The sequence below is a fragment of the Aythya marila genome (genome assembly GCF_965140915.1).
Source record: "Aythya marila genome assembly, chromosome: 24".
Classification (NCBI taxonomy): Eukaryota; Metazoa; Chordata; class Aves; order Anseriformes; family Anatidae; genus Aythya; species Aythya marila.
In genome coordinates, this window is record NC_139065.1 from 3,129,375 (window position 1) to 3,142,588 (window position 13,214).

The 13,214-nt window shown below is 48.0% G+C and overlaps 1 protein-coding gene across 2 annotated transcripts; it reads right to left on the reverse strand.

Annotated features, from left to right (window-relative positions):
• Positions 1–61: 61 nt before the first annotated feature.
• On the reverse strand, positions 62–12,789 carry TMEM183A (transmembrane protein 183A). Of its 2 annotated transcripts, none has more exons than XM_082778722.1 (8): positions 12,621–12,789; positions 12,239–12,328; positions 9,243–9,398; positions 6,980–7,136; positions 5,678–5,858; positions 2,274–2,354; positions 1,436–1,591; positions 62–389 (listed from the first exon to the last, which is right to left on the reverse strand). In XM_082778722.1, the coding sequence occupies exons 1-8, from the start codon at positions 12,715–12,717 to the stop codon at positions 204–206; spliced, it is 1,104 nt and encodes a 367-aa protein (XP_082634848.1). In that variant the 5' UTR covers positions 12,718–12,789; the 3' UTR covers positions 62–203. The 2 variants fall into 2 exon arrangements, with proteins under 2 accessions (XP_082634848.1, XP_082634847.1); XM_082778721.1 differs by having other exon boundaries at positions 6,980–7,139.
• Positions 12,790–13,214: the final 425 nt, after the last annotated feature.

Consider the following 13,214-nt stretch of genomic DNA (forward strand, 5'->3'; position numbering starts at 1 on the left):
GCTCTGCTCATCACTGACCAGAAGTTATATACATACAGACTAGCTCAGTAGCTTCAACCACTTTCAGGGAGGCTGCAGAATTTATTTTAAGAAAAAAAAACAAAAAAACAAAAAAACAAAAAACAGGATTTCCTGGTTCCTAGAAATTTTCTTCAGCCTGTCAGATTCAGTCACCTGCCGGCTGCTGCAGACGCAGGAGAGCACTAAGCTTTTGGAGAGAAGGGGTACTGTGGGTGCCACCAATCCAGGAGCCGCACGCTATGCACAGGGTCCAGCACAACCTGCACTCCTTGGTCAAGGCGCGGTTTCTTGCCGTTGCGGACAGGGGCGTCCTGGAAGACCAGACGCACGCGATGATGCCTCATGTCTGTGCTCACGTTGATGGTGAACTGCAAGGAGAGAGACAAGGAGGTGCTGTAGGAGGCAGACAGATTCTAGAAATGCCTGTTTCCAGATAAATGCAGACTGATCGCTGACAGGAGGTATCAAAATCAGTTCTTTTTGGTTACATCAGCATTTAAAATACATTACTGATAAAGAACGATTGACTCCCTTCAGGTAGGTTTTCCACAAAGCAATTTAGCTTTAATTTTTATTTACCTATAAGGAAAAAAGATACCATTTCAAAAATCAAAGCGATGAATAAGCAGAAGAATTAAAGAAAAAAGAAAATTAAAAAAAAAAGTAAATGTAAATTGCTAAGAATGAAGCTGTATACATCCAGGGTACTTCAGGTGCTTGGAAAGTTACACTCTGACTCCAAAACTGAATTCAAACCAGTCCTCTTCAACTGGCAACCCCAAATAACAATGTGAGCATGCAAGCAAGTGGCTCTCAGAGGAAGCCTGGATTCACTGCTCTGCTTTAGGTGAGGCCAGCCCGAGCCTCCCTTGGGCACAGGCCAACCCTGCACAAAGTTACAAGACTACAGGTGCAGACACAGATGCTGTCCCACACCTAACCACGCCTGTGCTCCGTTCTGATGCAACACCTCCATCTGGAGCACAGCTTGCTGGTTCTAAAGCCACCGATTCTCCCAGCAATCAGGGACCACAGACATATTCCAGGAGTCTGCTCGTACAGGTTCTGCTCTCAGAATTTGCTGCCTTGAGGCAAGGAGAGATTTTATTAAGGAGGGAATACCTCTTCTCCTGCCTCCTCACTTCTTCCCTGCTGTGGTGCTGACAACTGATCTGCTCCCAGCTGCTGCACGTGCACACAAACTCAGCTTCTTCCCCTAAACAGGGAAGGGCTGATGGATCTGCAGCAGCTAAACTGAAGAGATCCTTAGCAATTCCTCTGATCATTAACCTTGAGATTCCCACAACAGGCTGGTTGGTGCAGCAGTGGGATTTATACAACACCAAAGAGGTTTCCCTCTCCTTTCAAAACCTGCGCGTGCAAAGATTGTGTGGTGGATTACTCAAACACTTACCAAGGTAAACGTCATACCCATGACTATTGGCACGAATATGAAGTTAAAGGTGGTGATCTGCAGTAAACAGCAATCCTGGTCAGGGTTCGTATGGACTTCTTCATACTGGATGGGTGGCTGAAGACCTTTGCAACATTTGCTCTTAAATCTGGGAGACTTCAAAGAAAGAGACATTTAGCTAAGCAGGAGCCTTTGGTTTCTTCTCACCAGTTCTGACTAGCAGGTTCTCACCACATTCCCATACACTTGGGCAGCGTTACATAAACAACAACAAGCCACCACTCGGGACAAGGAATCTGAAGGGCCATTTCTTTAGACAGGAAAGCTGCAGAATTCCCAGGGTTGCCTTAGGCTACAAGCTTCTCCCAATACCCAGTGCTTTTTCTTGGCAGGCACTGGCTTTCCTCACTTCTTGGGGAAATCCTTCCAGTGGTAAGACAAGCAGTTTCAGATTTAGATCTACATTTTGACCACTCGACTTAAACAGTCTGTTTTCTAGTGGTAATCAGTAGATTATCACTTATCTTATCCAAAGATAAGATTATTTGGGGTGACAAACAATCCACATCTTACAGCGGATCAATGAGGAAACAAAATATCAAATGCAAAAATAAAAGCACATGACTGGACACATCTTGGTGATATAGACTGAAAACTGAGCGCAGTTTCAGAATGAGTTTCAGCTTCCCAAGTGATTCAGAGTTTCCATTTACTGTCTGAACTCACTCAAAATGTTTCCACCTTCCCTTCCACCACTCAGAAATATCATTACTTCTTCAAAAAAAGAAAAAGCCAGAGCTATTCTGGTTTTTCTTTCATGACAGTTTGGCTTTCATACCTGCTTTTTGAACTTGAAGTTGAATTCCCACATTGCTTCTTGTCTGTTCCCTTCAAGCTTTTTGCACCAGAAAAGCAGACACTGAGGTAGAAAAAAAAGAAATACACAACTATGAAACCCTTGGAGGCACCGCTTTAAATAAGTTTTAGCAGAGCATTAAGGCTTCCAATTACAAACACAATTACATAGGAACAGTTAGGAGCCATTTACTCAAATTAATTATGTTCAGAGATCACACCCAGCAGTTTAAGTCTCCCAGTCTCAAGTTGGCCAATTCACAGTGCAGCGGGATGATACAACTCGTAGCCACTGACCTGCTAAACAGAAATCTCTCTGTGCTATTTGTCCCTTTGGTAAGGCAGAGATGAGCAGTGCAGGTTCACCTGGTTCCTGCACCCACCAAGAACTGCCAATAAACCAGTCTCCAAACAAGACTACGCAAAGCAGCCACTTAGAACGAGGCTCAAGAAGGAGAGAATCCAGAAGGAAACGCAAAGACTGATGTATGACCTTCGAGGTGACAGATGATAAAGGTCCAAAGCCACTTAAGAATCAAAAGAAAGTCTTGACACTGGGCACTATCATACTTCAGAGCACAAAAACACTGCCACGTTAGCAGTTTCTATCAACCTACTGCTCCCGTTTCAAAAGAAAATGAGAGAAGTACCTCCTCCAACACCTGAGGTAACCAGCACTGCCCTCCCACGCAGACATACACCAAGAGTCCTCTAATTTAACAGAGTTATCACCGTACGGTCCACAGGCTCCATCCCAGCATGCAGCACTACTTCTAGCAGGAGTCCCAGCAGAACTCCTGCATTAAAACAAGGAGAAGGGAAATTCCCTGCCTGCCACTGAGCGGCAGCAACTACCTTAACAGCCAACACAACAACCTGGCGAGTCAATGCACACACCACTGACCATGTTTCTACACCACACATGCCAGCCCTCCACAGCTGGTCTGATCTGGTCCTTTCAAGCAGCGTCAACAGGAAAAGGAAGAGTAATACTGATAAAGACAACAACTCCTCGTGACACACGTGCCAGCTCTGGTGCACCAAGAAGGCCTGGCTGGGTCACGGGGGGAAGCACACATTTAACTTAAATCCAGTATAGAGGGACCCCAACTGAAACAAAGCCAGAGCCATTCTCCACCACTGAACCTCTGTAATTAGCAGCTACAGGCGATACAAGACCCTGTACTTCTACTCTGAGTCACATCTGTAAGAGTCATTAGAAGTTCTTTATCTCAACAGTCTTCACGAGGTGACCAGCAAAGCTTTGGGAAGTCAAGCTCAGAAATGCACATCACATAACCTCCACCTGGGAGAAGGTGACCCTCACTTTTTGCAGGTAACATTCTCCAGATTTTTCTTTCCTCAGGTGCGCAGATGCTGCTGAGTTTAACTCCACCATCAGCAGCATTTGTCGTTCACCTGCACAGGCGGCCTGGTCTAGCAACTTGTTTGGTCAAGGCAAGTAGTGAAGCACAAAATGGTCAGTACCTCCTAAGGGGCAGAGGATGTTGTCCACGGGTCAGCCGTCCTGCCCTTCAGACGCGCCGTACGGCCTGCCGCTCCACCAAAATTAATGGGGGTGTCTTTAAAGGGCAAACACTTCTGCTGACACCATAACGGCTCCAGTGTCCCACACAAGCTAGGCTAGGGAAAGAAAAAAGGAAATTAAAGAGGAAAAGCTAGATTCGGTAACATGGGGGACTGGGGGCTCCTCTTGCCACATGCACTTTACGTAGGCGTCTGCCGTTAGTTTCAGTGACCCCTAAAGGTACCAAAAGCCCATGAAAGCAAGAACATGGGGAGGCAATGTCAGATCCTCCTCCATAACCCCGTGCTTAGGTGTGTCAGTGCACAGTAACACGTGGAGCTCAGCGTCTTGCAATGCAGTAGTACAGCAAGACCAGGCTTGGGACAGCTCTTCTGTGCTCCGAGGGGTTAGGTCAGACCTCCGCTGCCCTAAACAAAGCCTCATCACCATTTAATTTCCTTTTTTAAAAGCTGAATCGTAGAAGATTGCACTTCAAGACTCTTTCTCAAACTATTAGTACAGTAGAAGCACTAGCAGGGGGCACCAAAGCCGTTATGATGTCAACACGAACACTTCTAAGATAACAATCCTACAGCACCTTCTCAGGGTTTCTAGCTCTTACAGCCACGCTATCAGATCCAAGCAGCAGGCATGCCATGGAATGAGACTCTGAAGGGCTAAAGATAAGTTAGAACTTCCTAGAAATGTTTTGCTTTTTATTTTTAAGCAAAGATGACACCCTAAGTGGGGAAACAGAAAGAGAATGAAGAGCCCTGGATGCAGAGAGATGACTGCACACAGAACTCCGTGCTTTTTTCCTGCTCTGCAGCACCACCTGCTTGTGTTACCGCTCAACGCTCCCTAAGCAGTATGAGGTTTTCTTTTTTTTCCAGGGAGAGGAAGGAAGAGAGAAGGGATGTTACACACAGAGCGATGGGGTTGCTCTATTTTGCATGGAAAATTGTACAACTGTTGAACCAAAGGCACTTCTGTCTGGCTCCAAAAACCTCATTCAACTGGTTTGGAAGGTGGAGAATTCACGCTGTTGCTTAAGCTGTCCACAAAGTATCAGACAGTTGTAAGCTACAACCAAACAAGAAACCCGGAGGCGTATGAGAGTTAAAAGATCGATAGAAATTTAAGAGGAATGGATACACAAGTGCTCCAAGCTCTGACAGCAGGTGGAGTTGCCTGCCCACACCAGTGACAAACCCCTTACAGCCCAACACAACTGCAAGCCCAGTCCCAAAGCAGACATGTGCTCTGCACATTTGCCGTGCTCACAACATCACTACCTTCCCTCACTCAGACACCAAAGACAACGCGTGACCTGGAGGAATGTGGTAGGAAATGATTCCCTTTCGGTGGCTATCAGTGTCGCTTCTTATCTCTCCATCTGCCTGCTGCGGAGAAGAGAAGTGTTCTGACAGGTAGTGTCCGAATAAAGCAGTGGACATCAACACTGACCCTACCATCACCTCCTTCCAGCAACAAATTTGTAACAGAGGAGGGAAGAGCTGCAAATATCCCTAGCAGTTCTGACACTCAAGGAAGCAGGCACCTTTTTGACAACTACAAAGCTGTTGTAGTAGGACTTAGGCACCCAGAAGAGTAAATAAAATCCCCTGCAGCAGTAGCTATGCAGATACAGGTAACCAATGCACTTTTACAAGTCATTAGTCCAAGTTAATTCTACCTCCCAAGCTTCACACAAAATTTTGGACCCAATTACCTTTCAAGATCCCTTAAGCCTGAGGCTTTTCTACGGTTCTAAATGTCTATTTTCCTTTTAGAAAGAGAATAAAAACAGAAAAAGCAACATCTCCAACACAACCCACTTCCTTAGCGATCCCACTTACTCTGGAATTTTTTAAAGTGCTGGGAGTACTGTCTGGAATAGCTGGATTCCTGGAGACTCGAGATGCAAAAGGCTCGTACATGTGGTACAGCGACCGGATGACGCACGCACGGAGACAGTGCAGCTTCTCCATGGACTCCGGCCGCAAGCGGAGGGGCAGGTACGCGTCCAGGCTGTAGTGCCTGAAAAGCCAACGACAAAGCCAACATAACCCAAGGGCTCAGAATGCCAAAGACATGCAGAAGAGAGCTCTGAGAAAAACGAACATCTAATTGATCATAGGACCCGTTGTCAGCTCAGTCTGCAAGGGTTCTGCACCGCTCTCCATGGAACTACTGAAGAGTCTGAAAGGCTTCACCTGTATCACTCCGGGCTCCAGCACACACGTGATGTTACAATTCCCCACTAATTCCCCTGCAGACAGCTTCCCCAGACAGACCAGCTGGCATTTGAGTTGTAGGACAGGCAAAGGCCTGCAGATTCATGCAGGTTCCCTAGGACTCACGTTAGGTGAGCTTCCCTGCATCATTACGGACAACGTCAACTGTCTGAGCAGTGTGAATGACTGGGCTCAAGAGCCACACTGTGATCAGAGAAAATGCCAAAGACGACTGCTAGGGAACTTCACTCAAAAAAAATAAAAAAAATAAAAAAAATGGGGCCAGGATGACCATAGCTGTGATGTGCCCTGTACTCCTGTTGCTTGTGTTTCGTGTGCAACAGATAGAGAAATGTAAAGAAAATGTTCTGTCCTGAAGGAAAGTCTGAGTGACATACGCCTGGACAGAAGGATTTGTTTCCAGTTGTGACCTTCTTTGCTCTTTTGTTTCATTTATAAAATATTTCTGCCACTGAGACAGCTCCTAAATGCATTAGTTTCTTTCATGTCACCCTAGATACAGGAAGGTGACCATGATCAAAGCTTGAGGCAGGACAAGGTTTCTGCCAGTGAGGATTGCTTGCCTTTAAGGTAACGGCACTGACCTTACTGCAAGCATCTTCTGAGCAATTCATATACAAAGTGCACAGTTTTGAACAGGAACGTGTAGACTATTGCAAGCAGAAAAGTGCACAAGGCTTTGAGATCTTACATGAAGCATCTGGGAATATATCACAGATCTATTCCCAAAGCAGAGGCAATACAGCACAACACCTTCCCAAACAAGGCCCACACCACCACTGCAATATGCAAGTACCATGCTCTCAAGCCTGTAGGAAAATATTCTCTAATTTACAGCTCTGCAGAGAACCGGTCGCTGCTGAAGCCTCCTACAAGTAGTTAAGTCACCCTCTGGAGTCTCACCTTCTGTAGAGTCTGGTCCAAAAGGCGGCAGTGCAAGTAACAGTCCAGGCTTTCTTGCAAATCAAAGAGAACCGGACGATGTCTTCAGGGCGAATGTAGGAAGCCAGCAGCAGCCAGATGTCAATGGGGTATTCTTCTCCACCGTCACCATCAGGGTCTTCTAAATACAACGCAGGTGCATTAGAGTAATAAAGAACCTCTTTGCCAAATCACATCTAGAGGCACATACTTAAATACTGCTAGCAGGTATAAACAGTCATCTAAACAAACCCGAGCAACTACAACGTCATTGTCACTGCTCCTGGTTTTGGTTAGCATGAGCTCGCCCACCTGTGCAACCACAACACCCTCCCTTTGCTGGATATGCGCCATCGCTTATCACTGCTGCACTGGTAGCACAAGTGCACCAAGTAGCAGCTTCAAAGACTAATCTCCGCTGGAAGGGACACCTGGAGGTCTCCAGTCCAAACAGCCCAGCTCAAAGCAGGTTGACTGACACCAGTTTCGTGTCACAGAGCGCTCAGGATCTCATCCAGTCAGCTTGTGATTGTCTCCAGGGATGGAGACCCCACAGCCTTTCTGGATCCCTCGGCAGCACTTGACTCTTTCCCAATGAAAAAACAAAACGTAAGTGGAAAAACAAAGGCCACAAGGCAAATACAGCCACGGTGTATTTGAAGGGACAAGCTCGTGCCTCTTTAATCAAAATGGTTCATTTAACAGGTCAAAGTACACTGCACACAAGAGGTCCCCGAACATCAAGATGTTGTCACAGCTGTCAATTCTTTTGTTCAAACGGTCAAAACATTTTTGTAGGAGTTCTGCAAGGGAGGGCATGCAATTCCCTTCTGCAACTCCTCTAATGGCTGATCAGCTGCTCTCATTAAATCCATGTTTTAATTAAATCTTCTGAGATGGCAAACATTTAACGCAGCTCAGAGATGAATAAAATGGCCCATTGTTCTCAGAGGTGTGTCAGAATCTCTTCACCAAAACTGAAGCTTCACAAACTCATTTAATTCCTGCAGTGGTTTTAAGCTAGCACCACATTTATTTCCACAAACGTTGTTCCAGGTTTAGGAGATAAAATACTTTTAATGGAACATGAATGGCTAAACAATACCATGCATTAACAACACTATGAGAAAGAGAACATACAACTTGTACAGAGCACTGGCAGGAAAAAAAAATGCCACAAGGTTTGGAAACAAGTGGCATGAAGGAGGTGTTTAAGAACTCAAGGGTGCCAAATTTAATCTTCAGCTATCAGCTTAACAACAAAGGGTAATAACCCGATGTGATAACTGCAACCCTCATTGCCAAGGAAAGTTCTGGATGCACTCACCTACACCACTGAGGATTTAGAGCAGCCACACCCACAGCAGGCTGTAACAGATTAAACTCTTAACTCAGGGGAACTCTGCATTTACAGTCCTTACCAGACACTGATATGTTGCACAAATTAGTACCAGTATTAATAAGTTCAAATTCCTTTCTTAAGCAAAGCTTAACTTGCCTTCTTGTGCTTCAGCAGAAGCAAGCTGTTGTTAGCAAATTCTGCAGGCTGCCACAGTGCAGCAAGTCAGTGTTAGACTTGTTGTTTGTGGTGCAGCTGTATGGAAAGCAGTACGCCAAGGGTAACTGCTGAAATACAGCAACAGAATTAATGCATTGTGGTGCTACCAGGGCCAGATTTGCTCAGTTGTAGGGGAAAAAACAAAAACAAACTAAGAAACCTCTTGAAACCCATTTGCAGCACACTGCAACCTTGGAAACATCCTGAAAACAGGGCCTGGATCCTGCCAATAAACGCATGCTTTTATGGCAGCAATGCTTTTTGTGTGTGCTTTTTTTTCCCCCCTCCCCAAAGCAACACTGCTTTCACCTACGTGCCTTCAGTGAAAAACGGTAATACGTGTCCGCTGGCAAATTTTCACAACTCCTGAAGAGCAGCAGTAGTTTTCCAAGGCTGAGAGAAGTTTGCTGAAAGCAACAAGCTCTTAGGCTTTAATTTCACACCCCAAGGTCTGCCTAAGTGAAAAGGCAACACATCTGACTGAGTCACAGCAGGTTTCTCTGGAGAAATGGGGTAGATTTCACCCCCCTGGCATTTATTTTATTTTTTAAACAATTATGAGTTACAAAATCCCCTGAAGAGCCACATTACTAGCCTGTAAATAGAAGTCTCTAACATCACACATGCAGAAGATCCTGAGGAAGCCCACGAAGAGCACCCCAGGAGAGGCTGGCAGCCGTACCGTACCTTTGTGCCTTTTGCTCTTCTTTTTTCTAGATGCAGTTCGCCCGCTGATGCTTTCCTTCGTGTCCATTTCATCGCTGCTGTCACAGGACTCTCCAGATACGGAGAGAACTTCTTCAGAAGGAACACAAGAAGCTTCCAAACCACAGAGGGATTTTACTAGAATGACAAACAACGACATGGTGAGTACGCCAGCAGAGAGAAAAAGGCAATCCAAGTTCAGGAGACACTTCAGTGGAACCAAAGCCACTGCTAAGAAACAGCAACCTAAATTCATTAAAGCCTTCTAGTGACACAAGCAAGTAAATCCTAGGCCTAAGGATTACCTTGCCAGAGCAAGATTAACACAGGTGAATGAATTGGAAGCAATTATTCAGCCTCTTCTTTTAAGGAACTACCACTGAGGATAATCAGCAGCACATTATGCAGATGATCCTATTGCTTTAGCTGAGGCTGTTTACAACTCTGAATAAAACGTGTTGCCCTGCATACCAGAGCACCCTTGCATGACCACCATTCAGTCTGTATAAAGCCACCACCCACACTGTAATTGTCCCCTAAACACCCTGAAGGTATACTTCCTCCTCAGCAGGACAAAGAGATCCTGTGGCTGAAGACAGACAACCCATCAGAAATACAACTGGGAGCCAAGTGCACAGAAATTCCACTTGTCCTAGAATTTAGTGAAGGGGAAATCTCTGGCCTAATGAGGAAAACAGCAAGTGGAGACAGTTTCTTTTGCAGTCTCCAGGGGAGACATTCAGATGCATCACTGTTACGAAACATTATTTTTGCAAGTTGATCCATCAACTGAGGGCTCATTAGGGCAGAAAAATCCACGTGTGAGGAAGTAACAGTACAGTCTTGAAAAACAAAGGTGCAGCCCTACGTTACAGCTGCATCAGCCACTGTCACAGACAGACCAGGAAGATAAACTCCCTGCCAGTCTGCACGGTACAGGCTCACACACACTCAAGAACGCTGATTTTCTACCTAATGTGCTTGGGTGAAGATAAGGAACTGACCAGAAACCAACCTAGGCTGGAAGTGTTCTCGTTTCTAACCACAGAGCAAGGCTCTGCGTTAGCAACACAGCAGGTGGAAAGACAGTCTTAACACAGAGCTTGAGCAGTTTAGGAGAAGGGACTGCATCCCTAGGCTTTCAGCCACAGCAGAGGACTGCAGTGCTTTGCTAAGCCAATTCTACCATTTTTTTGTCCCCCATTTTCTCTTTTTTTTTTTTGAAACTTCGTAAAACTGTATGCATTTGCAGTAGTGATATCCTTCACGCTGTCAAACAGCACCGCCCTCTCTACGTGACCCTTTGTAGGCAAAGCCAAAGAGAAACAGATGGCAAGCCGAGTGACAGCAAGTTGTGCCATCAAACACAGCCACGCAAGGGAGGCTGACAGCAGATCAGGAGTCAGGGAAGGGTTGAGAAAAAGACACTGTCACACTCCTGGAAGGAAAGCTCGGCACGATACCTGGGCTGACAACACGAGGCTGTTCACACACTGAGTCACGCTGCATCGCAACCTTGCCAGAGAGGCACCCTCGCCTCATCTCACAGCACTAATCCCACCTCGCCCCCGGGGGTTAGGAAGGGAAGGGAAAATAAGCTCAAAAAAATTCCACCTGGCCTTTGCTCCCCTGCTCGCCTCCTGGCAGCCACGGGCAGGGCGATGTTTGCTGAGAGCCAGAAAAAATAAGAGAGGTGAGTGAGGCCAAAGGCCAAAGTTTCCCGGGGATCTCCTCCCTGCTGCCTGCTGTCCCTGTGCGGGGACAAACTGCAGCATGGTGCGCAGCAGATAAGGCTGCAGGACATCCCCGAGGATCAGCTCCTCAGGAAGGGGAAGCCCCAATGACTCTGCAAAGCCCTGAGAAAGGGGTGGGCAGGGACTGCTGTGACCTGGAGTCATCCAGACAGCGAGAAGGCAAACCAGGAATAGGATGCAGGAGTTTAGGAGAGGGATTAAGCCGCACAGGGCAGGTGGTGCAAGGACTCGGAGCAGGGGGCAAGAAGTTAAAGGTGATGCAGTTTGCTGCCTATGAAGCTGAACCACGCTGCCTCAAAGGGAGAGCATGTAAGGATGAATGGGAGATGGAACAGGGAGAGGGAAGCCCCCAGCCTACTGCAGAGTGGGAGGTGCCCTGATATAAAAAGCTTGATAAGTAGTGAATAGAAAGGATGATCACCAGCATCACCACCCTGTACTGTTCCCCCAAAACAGGCACCCATACAATGGGCACCTTCTCCTTAAACATTTAAGATTACAACCACATAACCGGAGTTTTCCCATATAAAGAGTTCAGCTGTCACTGCTGATACAGTAACATCCACTCCCAACCCATTCTATCCCTTAGACCAGCTACATTTGAGTCAAATCCTAAACATCAACTGCTCTAAAGCAAGCAGAGTGTTAGTCCAGAACGTTCCTATTACCCTCAGCAGCTAGAAAACAAGGAGGAAGTAGATAACAAAATATTGCAATACATTTTCAGGAAACTGCTTGCTTGCACAGTTGCAAGAAAACAACAACAACACGCTCAAATACCTCACTGCAACCACAGCACAATTTGCCAGAACGACCAGAACCTTATTCCAAATTCAAAGACTTTTATTTCATAACTTTGTTATCTACAGTTTTGTGTAAGGTAATAAAGTCATACTCATGATTTTTTTTGTTTGTTTTTGTTTGTTGTTGTTTTGTTTCAAGCTGCAGATAACTCCAAATATTAAGTCAAAAAAAAAAAAAAAAAAGGGCTTCCATTTCAGGCACTAACAAAGACTCAGCAATTCTGCTGGGTTTGTGGCTGGCTTTCTGCAAAAACAACCCGTCTAGGAGCCTGAGCATCTGAGAAATGCAGACTCATTTTCGGGCATCAAATTAGACTGTCAGATCTCAGGCCCAGGGGGTGTGGGGGGCTCTCCCCCAGCACACGGAGCCCAGCAGGACGGGGTGAGCCTTCACCCCCTGCCCTGCCCAGCCCGCTCTCACCTTCCTGCTGCACCGCGTTGGCCACGGCCTTCTTCACCCGTCCGGATTTCACCACGGCCGGGTCTGAGTTCGCATAATCCGCCACGGTCACTGCGGGAAGGGAAAGGAGATGGGGGAGTCAGCGGGTTACGGCTCACGGGGAGGGGGGACAAGGCCCTGAGAGCCCCGATCCCTCCTCAAGGGGCTGGGACCGAGCCGAGCAGGAGGCACCCAGCACCAAAAGGTGCCTGGGGGGGGTGTGGGGGGCACCCCCAGCCTGCACCCAGCAGGGCGCAGCTCCCCCCCAACCCCCTCAGCGAGGCCGGGCCCAGCCCCGCTTTTCCCCCTCCCCCCCCCCCCATAAGGCCCCAAATCTGGGCCCTCCCTAAATCTGGGCCCTCACCGCGCTCGGAGCAGACGTCGTCGGCCCGGAACTTGAGGCGTTTGCGGGCTCCCCTCTTGGGCATGGCGGCGGCTTCGGGGCGGCCTCGCGGGGCCATGTCCCGGCCCGTCCTGACCCGGCCCGGCCCGGCCCGTCCCGAGCGGGGCCGCCGCGGGGCCGCGGGGACAGCGCCGCCCCCCCCCCTTCCCCTCCCCTCCCTCCCCCCCTCTGCCCCGCCCCCCCCCCGCCTCGCGAGAGCGTGACGTCACCCGCCCGCGCGGCGCTCTGACGTCATACCGCAGGGTGACATCGCTCCTCCTGCCCCCCCCCCCTTCAGCAGTGGTCCCCGTTGATGACGTAATTGCCCCCCCCCCCCCCCCCCAGTGCTCCCAGTGATGGGGCGCTGGGGTGAGGTCCTCCCAGTATAAGCAGCCCCAGTTCCAGTCCTGCCCAGTGTTCCCAGTAACAACAGGCTCTGGGATGGCTGCCTCCCCCCAAGCACTCCCAGTAACAGGGGCTTGAGGCAACTGGTCTCCCCAGTGCTCCCAGTAATGAGGGGCTCTGGGGTAACTACCCCCCCCCCCAAGCACTCCCAGTAACAGTGCCCTGAGGTAA